This window comes from Phalaenopsis equestris, unplaced genomic scaffold (genome assembly GCF_001263595.1).
Source record: "Phalaenopsis equestris unplaced genomic scaffold, ASM126359v1 Scaffold001245, whole genome shotgun sequence".
Classification (NCBI taxonomy): domain Eukaryota; kingdom Viridiplantae; phylum Streptophyta; class Magnoliopsida; order Asparagales; family Orchidaceae; genus Phalaenopsis; species Phalaenopsis equestris.
The window spans coordinates 88,652-102,887 of NW_018165684.1; the positions used below are offsets into that span (position 1 = coordinate 88,652).

The following is a 14,236-nucleotide window of genomic DNA, read 5'->3' on the forward strand; positions in this document are numbered from 1 at the left end:
AAAAAAACGTATTTTGAACACTTTTGGTAGGATTATGGTTGGTAGGCAACTTTTCTTCCCTTTTAATAAATGGAGCAGTTGGCATTACGGGAAAATAGTTTGGGGGTAAATGAAACTGTTCTAATCATGGCTAAATGATTGGCGTAAAAAACGCCTATAAAAAAACTGTTCATTCAAATAAGAGTCGTTCACGGATGGGGTCTAATCAACGCCTATGTTTTTAGAAGAAAAGTACATATATTAGATCTAATATATTCATATTTTTTTAAAATATAAGAAAATTATGTAGAAATAATTTGAGTAACAATATTTTATGTTTGTTATTGTAATGTCAGGAAAGAAGCAATTTAAGTAAATTAACAGGGATAAATATATTCATTTATCTCAACGAAGATTTTTTTTTCTTTATGAAGGATCATAATTATTTTTTATTTATTTTTATCTTATCTATTTCATTTACTAGTGGTGTTTGCATCATTTATTTGTTTATATTTGCCAACAAGTGAAATTAATGACGATATCAAATGCTGTGTTGGGTAGAAATTGTGCATCATATATTACAGCATGACATATTTTAATGTTAGGGTTTTTACATATCTAGCACACCAAACATTAATATTTATCAATATCACATCACAAATCTTAATTTTACTAATTTTAGACCTTAAAAGTTCAGTTAATAAGGAACACGCAGACAGTTTAGCCTCTGTTTACCGTTCTGTGTTGAAGCGCGGGAAATCTTGCTATCTCTCGAAATTTTCTTCCCTTCATTTTTATTTTTCTACACGTAGTTTTATTATTTATTATTCCAACCCCAATAGGAAAAGTTGGGATCATGACATACTAATACCTCCAAAACTCCCGTCTCACAATTTTACTCGAAACCACTATCTACCTTACCCTTCCACCTTTTCTCGTGCCTGAAACCCTCGTACATTCTCGACTAGAGATAGTTGGCAAGGTAAAGACGGGATCACGACTTACAAACTTCTTTGAAACTCATGCATGTCTCTCTTCCATGGTTGATTTTACCAGACTACCTCTTGTTAGCAACATCTTCTCTAAATCCAGTATACCAATGTCCTGGTATTTTTTTTTCCTTACGACCACACTCTTCTGTTATTTAGGGAAAAATGGAGGTAAAACGAGTTTTAAGATCCTGTAGGATTTGAATTTGCCATTTTAACCCTATGAATTTATTTATGACAAATCCTGTTATTGTAGATTTCAAAGTCTTTATTTTTTATTTTTAAATTTTTTGTTGTTTGGCAATATTTAGTTTAAATATTTTATAAATCCTACTTAAATCTTGCTACCAAGCCATTTGACAATTTAGTTTTTGAATCCTGCTTAATCTTTGTTATCAAGCCATTTGACTATTTATCTTTAGAATCTTCAATACTTTTTTGATGTATGACAATATTTAGTTTAAATATTTTAATTTTTTTTATTTTCAATATTTACTTAAATACTTAGAGACAAAATGTGGAATGAATATATTCGTGATAGGGTTGGTGTAGCTCCTGTGACAGACAAAATTAGAGAAAGTCGTCTTAGATGGTTTGGTCATATTAAACGTCGACCATTAGATGATCCGATTAGGAGAGTAGATGTTTTAAATTCGACTTGTGTTAAGAAAGGCAGAGGTAGACCTAGGAAGACTTGGGCTTATTGTATTAAAAATGATCTTAATTTACTAGAACTAAATGAAAATATGACACTAAATAGGACGCAATGGAGAAAAAGGATTCATGTAGCCGACCCCACGTAGTGGGATTAAGGCTTTGTTGTTGTTGTTGTTGTTGAAACTTTCCTGCTTCATTATACTTAGTGTAGTTAACTTAATAGTAAAATTAGAGGTTTAGTATTAGTTTGGTAGAATTCCCTAGATCTCATTAAAAATCAAACATATTTCCTAGCTTAGACTACTTAAATTCAGTTAGAACTTTTCTTAAGTATGTCCAATTTACGACCTTCCTTTTGGGTTCAATATTCGAGACTAAAGAAAGTCATATATTACTTGAATGATACGTGTATTTGCATTAATACCTAGTGTGAAGTGATTAAACGTGAAAAATTAAGTTATTAAATTTATAAAATATTTTAAAAATTATAATATTTAAATCTTAAATCACTAGGTGTACCGTAGAGATCGGTCACACCTCTAACCTCTCAATATCCATCATTCCAAGTTTCCAATAATCTGAGAAACCCTTAATCCCATCCCAATCTCACTCAAGATTCCTAAACACCGCCAAGAAAAGCCTACATCAAAGTCAAAGGGTATTTAAATGTCATGGTGAACTTATTTTTTGTATCATACTTGTGAACAGGGTGTGCCAATGACATATTTATCCAGGTGAAATGGCAACTATGAGATTGCATGATCAAAATACAGAACACTTTATTTCCCTTTTTATCCTCTTCATTATTCTCTATTTTTTTGTTTTTTTTTTTAAATAAAAAGATATACGGAGAGAGAGAAGTAAAAGGAGAGTGGAGAAGGGAAGAGAGATCTAGGGAGAAAGAGAGAGATAGTGAAGGAAAGAGAAAAAATATATATAGGGAGAGAGAAAATATATATAGGGAGAGAGAGAAAAAGAGAGAGAGGATGAGATGCTTGGTAGAAAGATTTGATATTTGAACAAGTTTTAAGCAGGATTTAGCTTGAATCATGCCAAAATGACAACTTAAAACACTATATAATCCTAAAACCATTTTTTTTCCATTTTTTAACTTAATCTCAAATTTACTAAATCCAAGACAAAGGTGAATTTAACTTGAATTCGCATCTCTCCCACACTCTTCTCTCCTTTGTACATTGTTGGCCCATGATGCAAGTCCCCAAGTGACTACTAGTTTCGCATACCGCTGGTCTATAGATGCTTTCGCAAGCAAGTCCCCGGTGACCTCCTCATCTCTTATCACATTTTGAACCCATTAATAACTTCTACTAGCAAGCTCCAACGTGCCTTCCTTGCTTCCTTATTCACAAATTTGATTAGGAGCCGCTGAGGAGGACGATGGGAGTGAGAAGGTGAGCACAAGCAAAAGGAAGGAAGAATAGGTGCATGATTTGAGATAATAGTTGGAGACACAGCAAGTACGAGAGATATGGGTGAGTTATGGACGTTGACATGCGAGGAAAAAAAATAGAAGTGGGAGTTATGATAAATAAAATTCTCCAATGGTCATCCTTAATTTCCATTCTATTGATACTGTTTAACTTATGCTATTATGGCTTTGAATAACATGATTAATGAGTAAACAAAATTTCTATCCAAAAGATTCAAAATAAGTGGGGAACAAATTGTTTAGTCAATGTAAAACAAGACAAGTTCGCAATCCCCAAATTATGTTTTCAACTCTATGATTCATAAAGTAAACTAAATTGAATCCAACAAGATAAGAACTAAATTAGCTTATAAGCTGATACATAGTCCATACCTTGTCACGGATATAAGTTCGTGCACAAAATGTCAACCTTTCATGAATATCAGCAAGTATTCTTTGAAGCATAGGACGTAGACCTGCAAGGGATTCGCCCCGTCTATTAAGTTGATCTCCTAGCACTTCAACTTTTAGGATGTCAACAAGCTCACAAAGAGAATCAAGATTTGCTTGATATATCACTTTGGGGCGAAGAGTATCATACAAATATGTGCACCTGTAGAATTTGGCAACATAAAAAAGGTAAAATTAGGGGAAGATACACAGTAAAAGCATTGACAGAAGTTGCTGAGGATTTGTTATGTTAAACTTATTTGACTGTTAGTTTTTCTTTCTTAATTACTTGAGGGGATAAAATATTAATCTTATGATGTTTCATCGCATAAATTAATGAAATTTCTTGACCGCAATGTTAAATATTTAGAATTATTCAAGTAATTATAAAACATACTATTCGCATATCAATAAGAGTCAAAACAAAGGCTAAAAGAATCACAATAATATTGAAGAATCAATTTAAAATTGTGCCAGAAATATCAATTGTGAAAGTGAGTTTCACTAAGGCAATTAGTGACAAAGATTAAAGAACAATTCACTGATTTTTATATATTTTATTAAGATTGAAAAATCAATATGAACTAATATCAAGAGGATTGATTTGGTGAGCATACAAAAGGCATGTGTTAAAAGGATGTTGAAATTAATGATGATATATATGATGAAATGGGGGTTAGTAGAACATTAATTGTGAAGTAATGAAAGAGTTTTTAATCACAATAAGATTAATAAGGGCCACATTACGCATTCATATAATTTGATTGTAGTAGTTATTATTAGATTTTGAAAATGAGATAGTTTAATATATGTTATGGTATTTGCATATAATTTTATAGATAAACATGTCTAATGTTAAAATTACCTTAGAAAATTTTATGATGCAAAAAAAGCTAGGATTAGTAGAGAACAAAAGCATAGTCCATTACATGATTTTTTTCGCTACATGAGAATAAACTCCACAATCTCTACAAAAGTACCTAGACATTATCTTTTTTTGCACCTTTGATCAAATATTAAAAAATGATGACATTAAATGAGGTCTTCGTTTGTAAATTTAAGTGATTAAAATGAAAATAGGTACCTAAAAAGTGCTATGTGATTGAATAAGAACACAAAAGTAAATATATAAGGCTACAACAAGACAAATTACGTTGTACAAATCCAATAAATGATGTTAAATGAGGTCTAAATTTGTAAACATTATAAGGCTGCAACAAGAACTATGAAGCATTATAATGCAGAAACTTGATAACTGATAGTGTTTGAAAGAAAAACCAATAAGACAGTGAGGTAAACTTATTATGAAAGGAATTAGAAGCTACAAGTATGGCTTGAAGATGTGCGATGGAAGCAAAGAAATTGAAGTTAACGTCAAATTTAGAACTCAAGAACATGAATAGAGCAGTTGATTGATGAAAGTTTGAAAGTGAGCATTTAACAAAAACATAAAATGTAAGTGTGAAGGCGAGCAAATCAATATTTGAAGTTGTGATGTTTACTTTAGATGTCCTATTTCATAGATTTTGTCACTAGTTTGTTTCTTAGCCTATGTTGATGAAAACGATAAAAAACGGAATGTATTCCCTTGTGTTTGAGCATCTTGACAGGTTTATTTTACTATTGCAACTGCAAGTCATTTCAATTCAGGTATTGTATTTGATCACTCTATGTTAAACTCTATTTCACATCAACCCGATTGACATGAAGAAAAACTAAAAATAACAATTGAAATATCACACAATCAATTCAAAATGTATCACCTGCAATGAAATTACTTGATCGTCGCCCGTTTTGCGAAACGAACCATGTTGAAATGTCTAGGGCTACATTTCACCCAAACCCCCACATGACGAAAGAATTTAGAATTTGAATACATGGATGCTTAAAATTTGTGAGTCAAAACACATTATAATGAAATTTAACAAGTTAATAATTAGAAAAAATTTATTGCTTATTATAATTGGTAATATTTAATAATATTTTTAATATATATTTAATTATATTTATTATATAAATATAATTTATTAAAATACTTGTATTTAAATCAAAGCAACCCAAGCAACCTCCCATTACGCAACCCCAGTTTCATAGTTGCAAGCCCACACCTCATGACTCCCGTCCTGTCCCCCTCACTTCATTAAATAAAAAAAATTAAATTAAAATTAAAAGCCAGTTCTCTCTCCCACAATACCTCCATCGCTCTCTCCGTGACATCAACCAGCTACTCATCCTAGCATGTTGGTCTCTCCTTGGCCCACATATGCTAGCATGCTTCCAAACCCACGCATGAACCCAAACTGATCTTTCTCCCTCCTTCGCTTCCATCTAAAACCCTCTATGACACAAAAGTGAGAAGTCACGAAACGAGCTTAATGGCAAGACATTGAAAGGATCATGATGTGTGAACAAAAGAAGAGTTCATGAGACATGCAAATCAAGTTAAATCCACTCAATGCTAAGTTTTAGTAAATTAAGGATTTAAAATACATTGTGTATAAATGTTATTTAATATTCTATAGTGTGTCAATTTTAATGTTTGGCAGGTCTCGAGTTGAGTCCTACATAAATCTAGCTACCAAATATTTCCACTTCCTTCCATTGGATGATAACCATCATTCAAAGACCTACAGGCCACCTAATCTCCATTATTTGCCACTCCCTCTCTCTCAATCTCTCCTCAACCCTCTCTGCCCCACTCTCCCTCCCCCCATTCAGTCTATCGCTAACACTAAAAAAAATGCCTCGCCCAACAAGAAAATAGCCTCAATATCTAATAGTACAATTTTATATCTAAGCAAAGAGAAAAAATGCTTAGTTAATCAAATTATTTAATTTTCTTTTAGTTAATTAGACAAATGAATAGATAAACAAAACAGTTCTATATTAAGACAATATACTGACACCTAAAGGTTGTCCCAATATTTTCATCTGCTCTTTTAACTTCCTCTTTTATTTTTTAAGATCAACTGAAGTTGTCATCATTTGCAAATCACCTCAAAAATTTAAGTGAATATTGTTTGTTATTCTAATTGATATTATTTTTTTTATCATACTAAAACACTCAGAGTTATTAAATATTTGGCAACACATCATTTTATATATTTCAAATTTTAAATATTGGTGGTGAGAATATGAATAGATTTGTGTGCTTTTATTTTTTATTATTAATTAAATAAATAAATGAGACCAAGGAATGTTGTTTCACGTCATATTTTGAGCCAATTCATCGATTAGAGCATACAAAATGTCTTCTTATCTCATTTTGTTTTATTATTATTATTATTATTATTATTATTATTATTATTATTATTATTACAATTACGATTATTATTATCATTATCATTATTATTATTATTATAAATATATATACTTGTGTATGTGTGTGTGCGCGCGCGCGCGTCAAGTTGATGGTTATCATTATTGTTGCAGCCTTCCTATTTCTTGTGAAGGTGTATTGAAATTGCCGCTGATTGCTCCACATTCTGCTATAAAATTTCTTATATACCGTTAAGTTGTGCTGGAATTGCAATTGATTGGTCAATGTGTCACTTTGTAACTTTATTCCATATGAGGCTATGTAGGTTTGTTATCTATGGTAAAATGTTGAAGTTGGAATCGACTACTCTGTTCCATCTCAGCATAACAATGTAGTGGGGCTCAGTTGATTTGTTCTTTTTTCGATATTGCACTGCAGTAAGGATCAATCCTTGTTGATTTCCATTGGTTTTGCCTTAGGTAAAATGTGCTGTGGGGGTAGTCTACCTTTTTCTTTAACTGTCTCTAATCTACTAGTGACTTTGCTACTGCTACTGTAGCTACATTGGTTCTCAGTTTCCTATTAAAAAATAACTACAACTACTATTAATGGTGAACTGAATATATGTTACAATCAAAAGTTTGATATTTTTAAATTGAAAACTTACAGTTTTAGACTAGTTTTTAAGGGATTCTGGGAAAGTAATATTTTTAACTTTTTAAAGTTATAAATTGTTTTATAAATTATATAATTTCACAAAAATATTACCTCAAATACTTATGTGTTGTTAGGCGTGTAGATGCTTCCAACGCTTTGCATGTTTCCATGTTAACTTTTAAAGGGTGTTTTTATTTAAAGCGGCCTAAAGCCTGAATCTTTAATTTTGTGACATCTATCATTCTTCTTTCATCTAGAAAATTTTATGATTGGTCTGTGTTCATGGTTAAGAGCATGTCAAGTAGCTTCCAGTTTGTGATGTGAATCATAATTTCACTGAAACAATGGATTCAGAAGGAATAGGAATAAAGATAACGTAGCCTGTTCTGCAACATTCTTGGTAAATTAGACTTTATATTCACATGTAGCTCTCCACAAAATGAATATGAAGAGAAGAAGATCGATAAAAATATAGCACGATGAAACAGCTATCTTTCTTTTCAATTCAAGAAAAAATGGAATCCTGGGATTGAAAAGAGTTGAACTACACTTTTCAAACAATTTGGTCTGCTCTAACAGGAAATTACTAGCTAGTTCAGTTTTATGACATTCTTAGTAAATTAAACTTGACATTCACATGTAGCGCTCCACAAAATGAATAAGAAGAGAAGAAGATCGATATAAATATATCAGAATGAAACAGCTATCTTTCTTTTCAATTCAAGAAAAATTGGAATCCTGGGATTGAAAAGTGTAGAACTACACTTTTCAAACATTTTGGTCTGCTCTAACAGGAAATTAGTAATCACCCAGCTCAACTTGAACATAGTTCAATGAGAGAAGTGACTCCACAAATTCTCATCAAATAGTAACAAATATAACTCTTCTATAACAATTTGACAGCTAAATGAATCAAATAATGCACCTCATTTCAGGCAAAACTTTATAATAAAAAAAAACTTGAGCAATGTCCTAATGGAAGCTCATTTAACAAATTTGAAGCAGTAAAGAAAGTCCTTTGTAACCAATAAAAAGAACAACTTAAACTCACAGCGGATCTATTAGTGGAGCCATATTGGAGACATCTGTTGAAGAGGAAGGAAAGAAATGGTCAAACAGTTGGTGTTCCAGCTGGCAAACCTGGGAATGAAATAGAACAAAGAATTTAAAATGAACAAATAGAAAAAGGGATTTAAAAAACTTCAATCTTAGATAAGATTAAAGCCGTATGATGGAAACTTGAAAGTCAAGAACTATGCAAATGCAACGTATGATGAGATTCAAAATGAAAATATAAGAAAAAACCTACAATTCATGTATTAACAATTCACAAAATCGGATAAAAAAATTTATCTCTTTCAGTGTAAGAACGAAAACATGTTATGCTCATACCAAAAGATAATTTAATAATCACTAAAACTAGAAATTCTATAAGAAAAATAACGGCAAATAATAAAACTCAGTAACTAATTAAAATCATCCTTCAAAAATCTAAATTGATCACATAAAACCAGCTAAAAATTATGAAGAAAAAGAATAAACACAGAAAAAATCCCGAAAGAAAGTACAACCACAAATCTCTACAAAATATTTGTCCTTCTGCACATCAACCCATGAATCATCATAAATATGTCCATCATCTCAAAGAACAATAAACCACTGGCACTCCTTGAAATAGTATATGTTGTATTAAAAATCAAAAGAATACAAAATAGATGTCATTCGGCATTTACAAGAGATCTATCAAAGCTAACAAAAGAAAAGATAGCATGAGATTCATCTATTTCTCTAATCAAAAAGCAACCCTTTGGTGTGCTATCTATATGCAACAATGTGCTGCCTTATTTTCTCCTCAATCTATATTTTGGAAAAGCAAAGTCAAAGCTTTGTTGTGGCCTTTTCTTCCAAGTCTTATCATGCACTGTGCCTTCGAGAGAGTTGGTAATAATGATGCTGTCCCTGTAATAATGCCATGAAATTTCATCATCCAAGGGTCCAAGGAGTCTCTGATGGAGGAAAGTGCCATCAGCTCAACCTGAAAACCGTCCCAGCACTCAATTTGTGCATCGAAAGCAGCAGTAATTTTGCCCTTCCACATTTACCTTAAGCCACCCAGGATGGGGATTACTAGAAAGAGTCACAAGTCAGACAAGACGGCTGGCTAGTGCTCCAGTACTCCTGAAGTGTGTAGTTGTATTAAAGTAGCTAATAAAAGAAATAGATTAATCTGGTAAGATGCTAAATGTGAACTTCAATGTGGGATAGAAAGAACTCATTTCTAAGGTTTATACAACTCCAAAATATGATACAACATTCAAAAGGTAACATAAAAAAAAATGAACTTAAAATTTTGATCCACAAATCATGAAAATAATTAAAATTGTTTTATTAAATTTGCATTTCTTTTTTATCAATTATGTCAATTTAATAATTAAATTATTTATACTAAAATTTATTTATTGTTACCTTACATCCCATTATAAAAATTAACATTAATCATTTTTTCCACTTAGCCTTGTATGCAATGGCTGATGTCGTAGGGAATGGCTATGTAGTAAAAGGAGTATTAAGTATAATGAAATAATTACTTAAATGAAAACCGCAGAACAAAAGCATCCCATTCCCTCTTACTCCCAATCCCACACCCTCTACGGTGTTGAATAGAGAGATGAAGGCGTGATTTCGGTAGCAGGGAAGTAGAGGCTGCTAGCTTGCTTTGGTAAGAAAATTCCATTCTTTAGCGATTTTTTGGCAAAACGGCTTTGAATTAAGATTGGTAGGCTTAAGGGCCTTCATGTGTAGTGATCATAGTAAGGATAAAGGTTGCTTTGAGATTATTTTGATTTAGATATTTGAGTTGGTTAGTTATTAGATTTTTATTAAGTAAAAATTCAACTTTTAGTGGTGACAAGTGCAAGGATAAAATTCTTAGTTTTGATCCATATATCATGTAAAATATCCAAGCTCCATATCAAGAAGCAAGTATGTTTGTCCTATGTCAAAAAAAGCTTATAAATATTTTAGATCTCGATGTGAGTTATGTGTTAAATAGCTCATAATGTTGTAAAGTATATTATTTTTCCCTATCATCTATGATAAAATGATTACACTCAATTAGGGGACATCTTGTAATCGTAAGTTATATATTGACACATAATGACGATTAGCATATTCATGATATATATATATATATATATATATATATATGTAGAATTCTAACAATCAATAATAGTGCTTACATATTAAAAGCAAAATTAAATAATGCTTTCTACTATATCTAAATGAATGCCTATCTATAGTGCATCTGATAAGCATAAAATTTGTGGACTCCTTTAGCTTGTAAATGCTTGGTGAAAGATCAACCTCATGCCACCTAGCTAATATGAATTAGCTAAGCATCCCCACTCCACCATCACCTCTCTTCTCTTATAAATAGGTTTCTATCATCCAAGTTCTCTATGAGAGGGAAGACTTATAAGGAATTTTTTTGCATTTCATTGATTCCCTTCTTTTTTGACCTTTCTCACAATTAATTTAGCGAGTCAAAGAGCTAGAGAAAGAGATGACAAGCGGTGGCTTGTCTTTGGACCATCCCTGGTCATTATTCTTTAATACATCAAACACTAGCATCCTAAATGAATGAAACATAGATAAAACACAAAAAAACAAAACTTATAGAAAATAAGCTGTTAGGCATGAGCCAGCTTGGTCTTGCCTCTGCCTCTAATTCTAGGAGCGGAGACAGCTAACAAATTGCTGAGTGTCGTTCCATTACCCGAAGTTACTAGAGTATCATCCATTAAGTTCCCAAGTTGGGGTGTGTCTCCATTCTTTTTTTTCTTTCTAGATGTGTATACCTGTCATTCCTCATCCGAGGACTGGCTCATCTGATCGGTGTGGTCAACAGATTGTTGGGCATGTAGGGGAGAATGAGCCCTCAGCTCCTGACTAGCAGTAACAACATTCTGATTCTGAAGAGGTGGTAAGCATGTCTCTTCAGCACCTGATGCATCCTAGGGATGTGGAGCTTCAATACTATCCTGATTATCGGACTCAAGTAAACCGTCTGCCAATATATCTGTCGGAAGAACAAAGATAGTATTGTCTTTGGTAGTGGAGGGAGAAGTAGCATCGTGTCAACCGGTGTTTCAATAGTCTGTGGAATGCACTCACGAGCGGAGGAGGGACATGTATGAAGTGGGGCAGATCCAGAAGCGTTTTTACTTGAAGGTTTTAAATTTGGATGCAACTGATAACATTGAGAAGGAGAATGTCCAAACATACGGCAGTGGGTACAATAAAGTGGTATATGTTCAAGTTTTGCTTACTGTCAAAATCTCTGATGTTGTGTGTCAATCCATATTTCTCCCAAAAAATGTAAAGTAATATCCCTTTCTATCAAAATTATGGCTTCTGAAGACCGATTCAGATTCATTGTAGGCGTGTCAGCTTTGAGGGGTTTACCGTATACCATCGCTAAAGCGAAGATAAGCTCTTGATCAAAAAGGTGAATCTTCAAACCCGGGAAGCGCAGCCAAACAAGAATGGTAGGAGGTTCAGTACAAGGGTGAAAATCCACCGTCCATTTTAAAACCTTCATCACCTGGTTTTCTATTCGAAGAACTCTTCTCGCAAATAAATGAGTGTAGTTTTCGTCATTTGATAATTGAATAAGAATGTGACGACCATCCAATTTACCGATCTTCCAACCCCTTTCAGCTTCATTTGCTCAAAGTTCTTTCGAATTAGCTCAAGTTTAGGGTTTCCATAAAGAAAATTACCTACTAAGAACAGTCGGCAGGGCGCAGCTAGGGTAAAGATATCTGTCTCAGTGAGAAAGATTACAGGTTTGTTGTTTTTACGGGAAGCTTTTTTGAGAAATCTGATTTCAATGCTATGAGCAAAATTGTCGTGGTATCGTTGCGAAAACATATTCAAAAGAGGGGAGGAGACGGAGTTATCACTGGTGAGGGCAGCGGCATAGGAACGTTCTGAAGCCATTTCTCGGCACGGACTCTTCTCCGCCACAATCGACGACGCCAACGCGAGATGTCGGACGACTTCTCTGCTAGGGTTTTGAACGGCGATCGCCATTGATTCCATCGCTCGAAGCTTCCGCTCCTTTCTCCTTCGTCGGCTCGCGCTCGTTGGAGTTTGTTTGTGTCTCGACGACGACGCGTTCGCGTCTGCTCGACGCGTTCGCTTCTGACAGTACTCTATCCGTTGGTCTTCTGACAGAGCCGCTCGACGCGTCGTCTGCTCGGCTCTGCCTCTGGCGCGTCTGCGACAAAGCCGCTCGTCATTCACTGTTCTTCACTGTAGCTCAACGCAGACAGCTCTCCTTGCTCTGATGGCACCTCCTTGTTTGGTTGAGCCGGACAAAGTCTCATTTGTCCACGTGGTGGGTAACCCTCAGGTGGAGTCCGCAGTGGGATTCCCCTCAAGTTATAAAAAACCTCGTGAGGGCACAGATGATTGTCCTTTTATTAAGAAGTGAAGTAGGAAAGGTAGAAAAGCAGCAATCTTTTCTCTGAATCAGAAACTTCTACCCTGACGGAAAAATTCAAGTTTGCTCTTATTGAAAAATTTCAGTGGGGACACCCTCCTATGGATGTTATCAGATTGAGTGTTGATGATCTCAAGCTAGTAGGCAAGTGGAAAGTGAGACTCATGAATGAGAGACATGTGTTGATCCAACTAAAAGTGGTTGAAGACTACACCAGAATTTTCTATAAGAAATATCTTAATATCGAAAACAAATCAATGAAGTTACTCAAGTGGTCTCCTAATTTCGACCCAAATCATGAAACTCATCCGTACCGGTATGATTTAGTACCTGGTCTCAAGCTGCATTTTTTTCACCATCAGGTTATCTACTCTATTAGGGTCATCATTGGAGATCCTTTGAAACTAGATTTGCCTACTTTCAACCTAACCAGACCCTCGGTGGCCAGAATACTTGCGGAAAGGACTTTACCTGATGTTACTGAAGTCTGGCTGGGCACAACCCATAATGGATATTGACAACAAATCGTCATGGAACACAAATCCCCATATTGTACCCACTGTAAGATGTTTGGTCATATCCTTGTTAAACGCCACAAATTTCATCCTAATTTGAAATCTAAGGTCCAAGTGAACAAGGATGAGTCGAACCTCACTGTTGTGGACATTTTAGTTTCACCTGAAGAGTATACTACCAGACAGGTGTCTGTTGCACCTGAGGACCACCCCATAAGACTGTTGTTACTGTTACTGCGAGTGATCCGATGTTGGCACCTACAAACTCCATACAAAACAATACTGATGGACTATTTATTACCTATAAATGATAGTGTTCAGATTAATAATCAGAAGAGTCTCGCAGCACTTCTTCAAGAAGTATCTGGTGTAGCGGCAACATACTTCACATATTGTAGAACCTATTGTGGGTATTACTGTTGGTAATCCTTCTACTTCAGCTCTACCTCATCAGGCGGATTCTTCGGAGGAGGAATGACAGGTTTACACTTCCAAGAGGAAGAAGAAGAATGGAGATCTACTAGAGCTCAGGAGTCTTATGGATGATACTTCAGTTACTACGGGTAATGGTCAGCACCTTACCAATCTGCTAGCTGGATCTCTACCGAGAACTAGAGTCAGAGGCAAGACTAGATTGGGATGACCCACACATTTTCAGCGCACGGGTGGTTTTTAGGTTTCTTTTTATTTTTATATGTACTCATCTTTTACATTTTTTTTTGTATTGTGTCGTTTGAGTTAGGTGTTTAGGCCCACCCATACAAATTTATCTTTATCTTTAACTTTAATATATAT

The 14,236-nt window shown here is 34.1% G+C and overlaps 1 protein-coding gene across 2 annotated transcripts in view; it reads right to left on the minus strand.

Annotated features, from left to right (window-relative positions):
* LOC110033646 (conserved oligomeric Golgi complex subunit 3) overlaps positions 1-14,236 on the minus strand; it is a 121,776-nt gene that overhangs the window by 30,923 nt on the left and 76,617 nt on the right. For both annotated transcript variants that reach the window (XM_020737697.1, XM_020737696.1), the window contains exons 14-15: positions 8,472-8,560; positions 3,448-3,667 (exon numbers count right to left, since the gene is read on the minus strand). In XM_020737697.1, the coding sequence (XP_020593356.1) occupies positions 3,448-3,667; positions 8,472-8,560 (309 nt within the window). The remainder of the gene's footprint in view (positions 1-3,447; positions 3,668-8,471; positions 8,561-14,236) is intronic.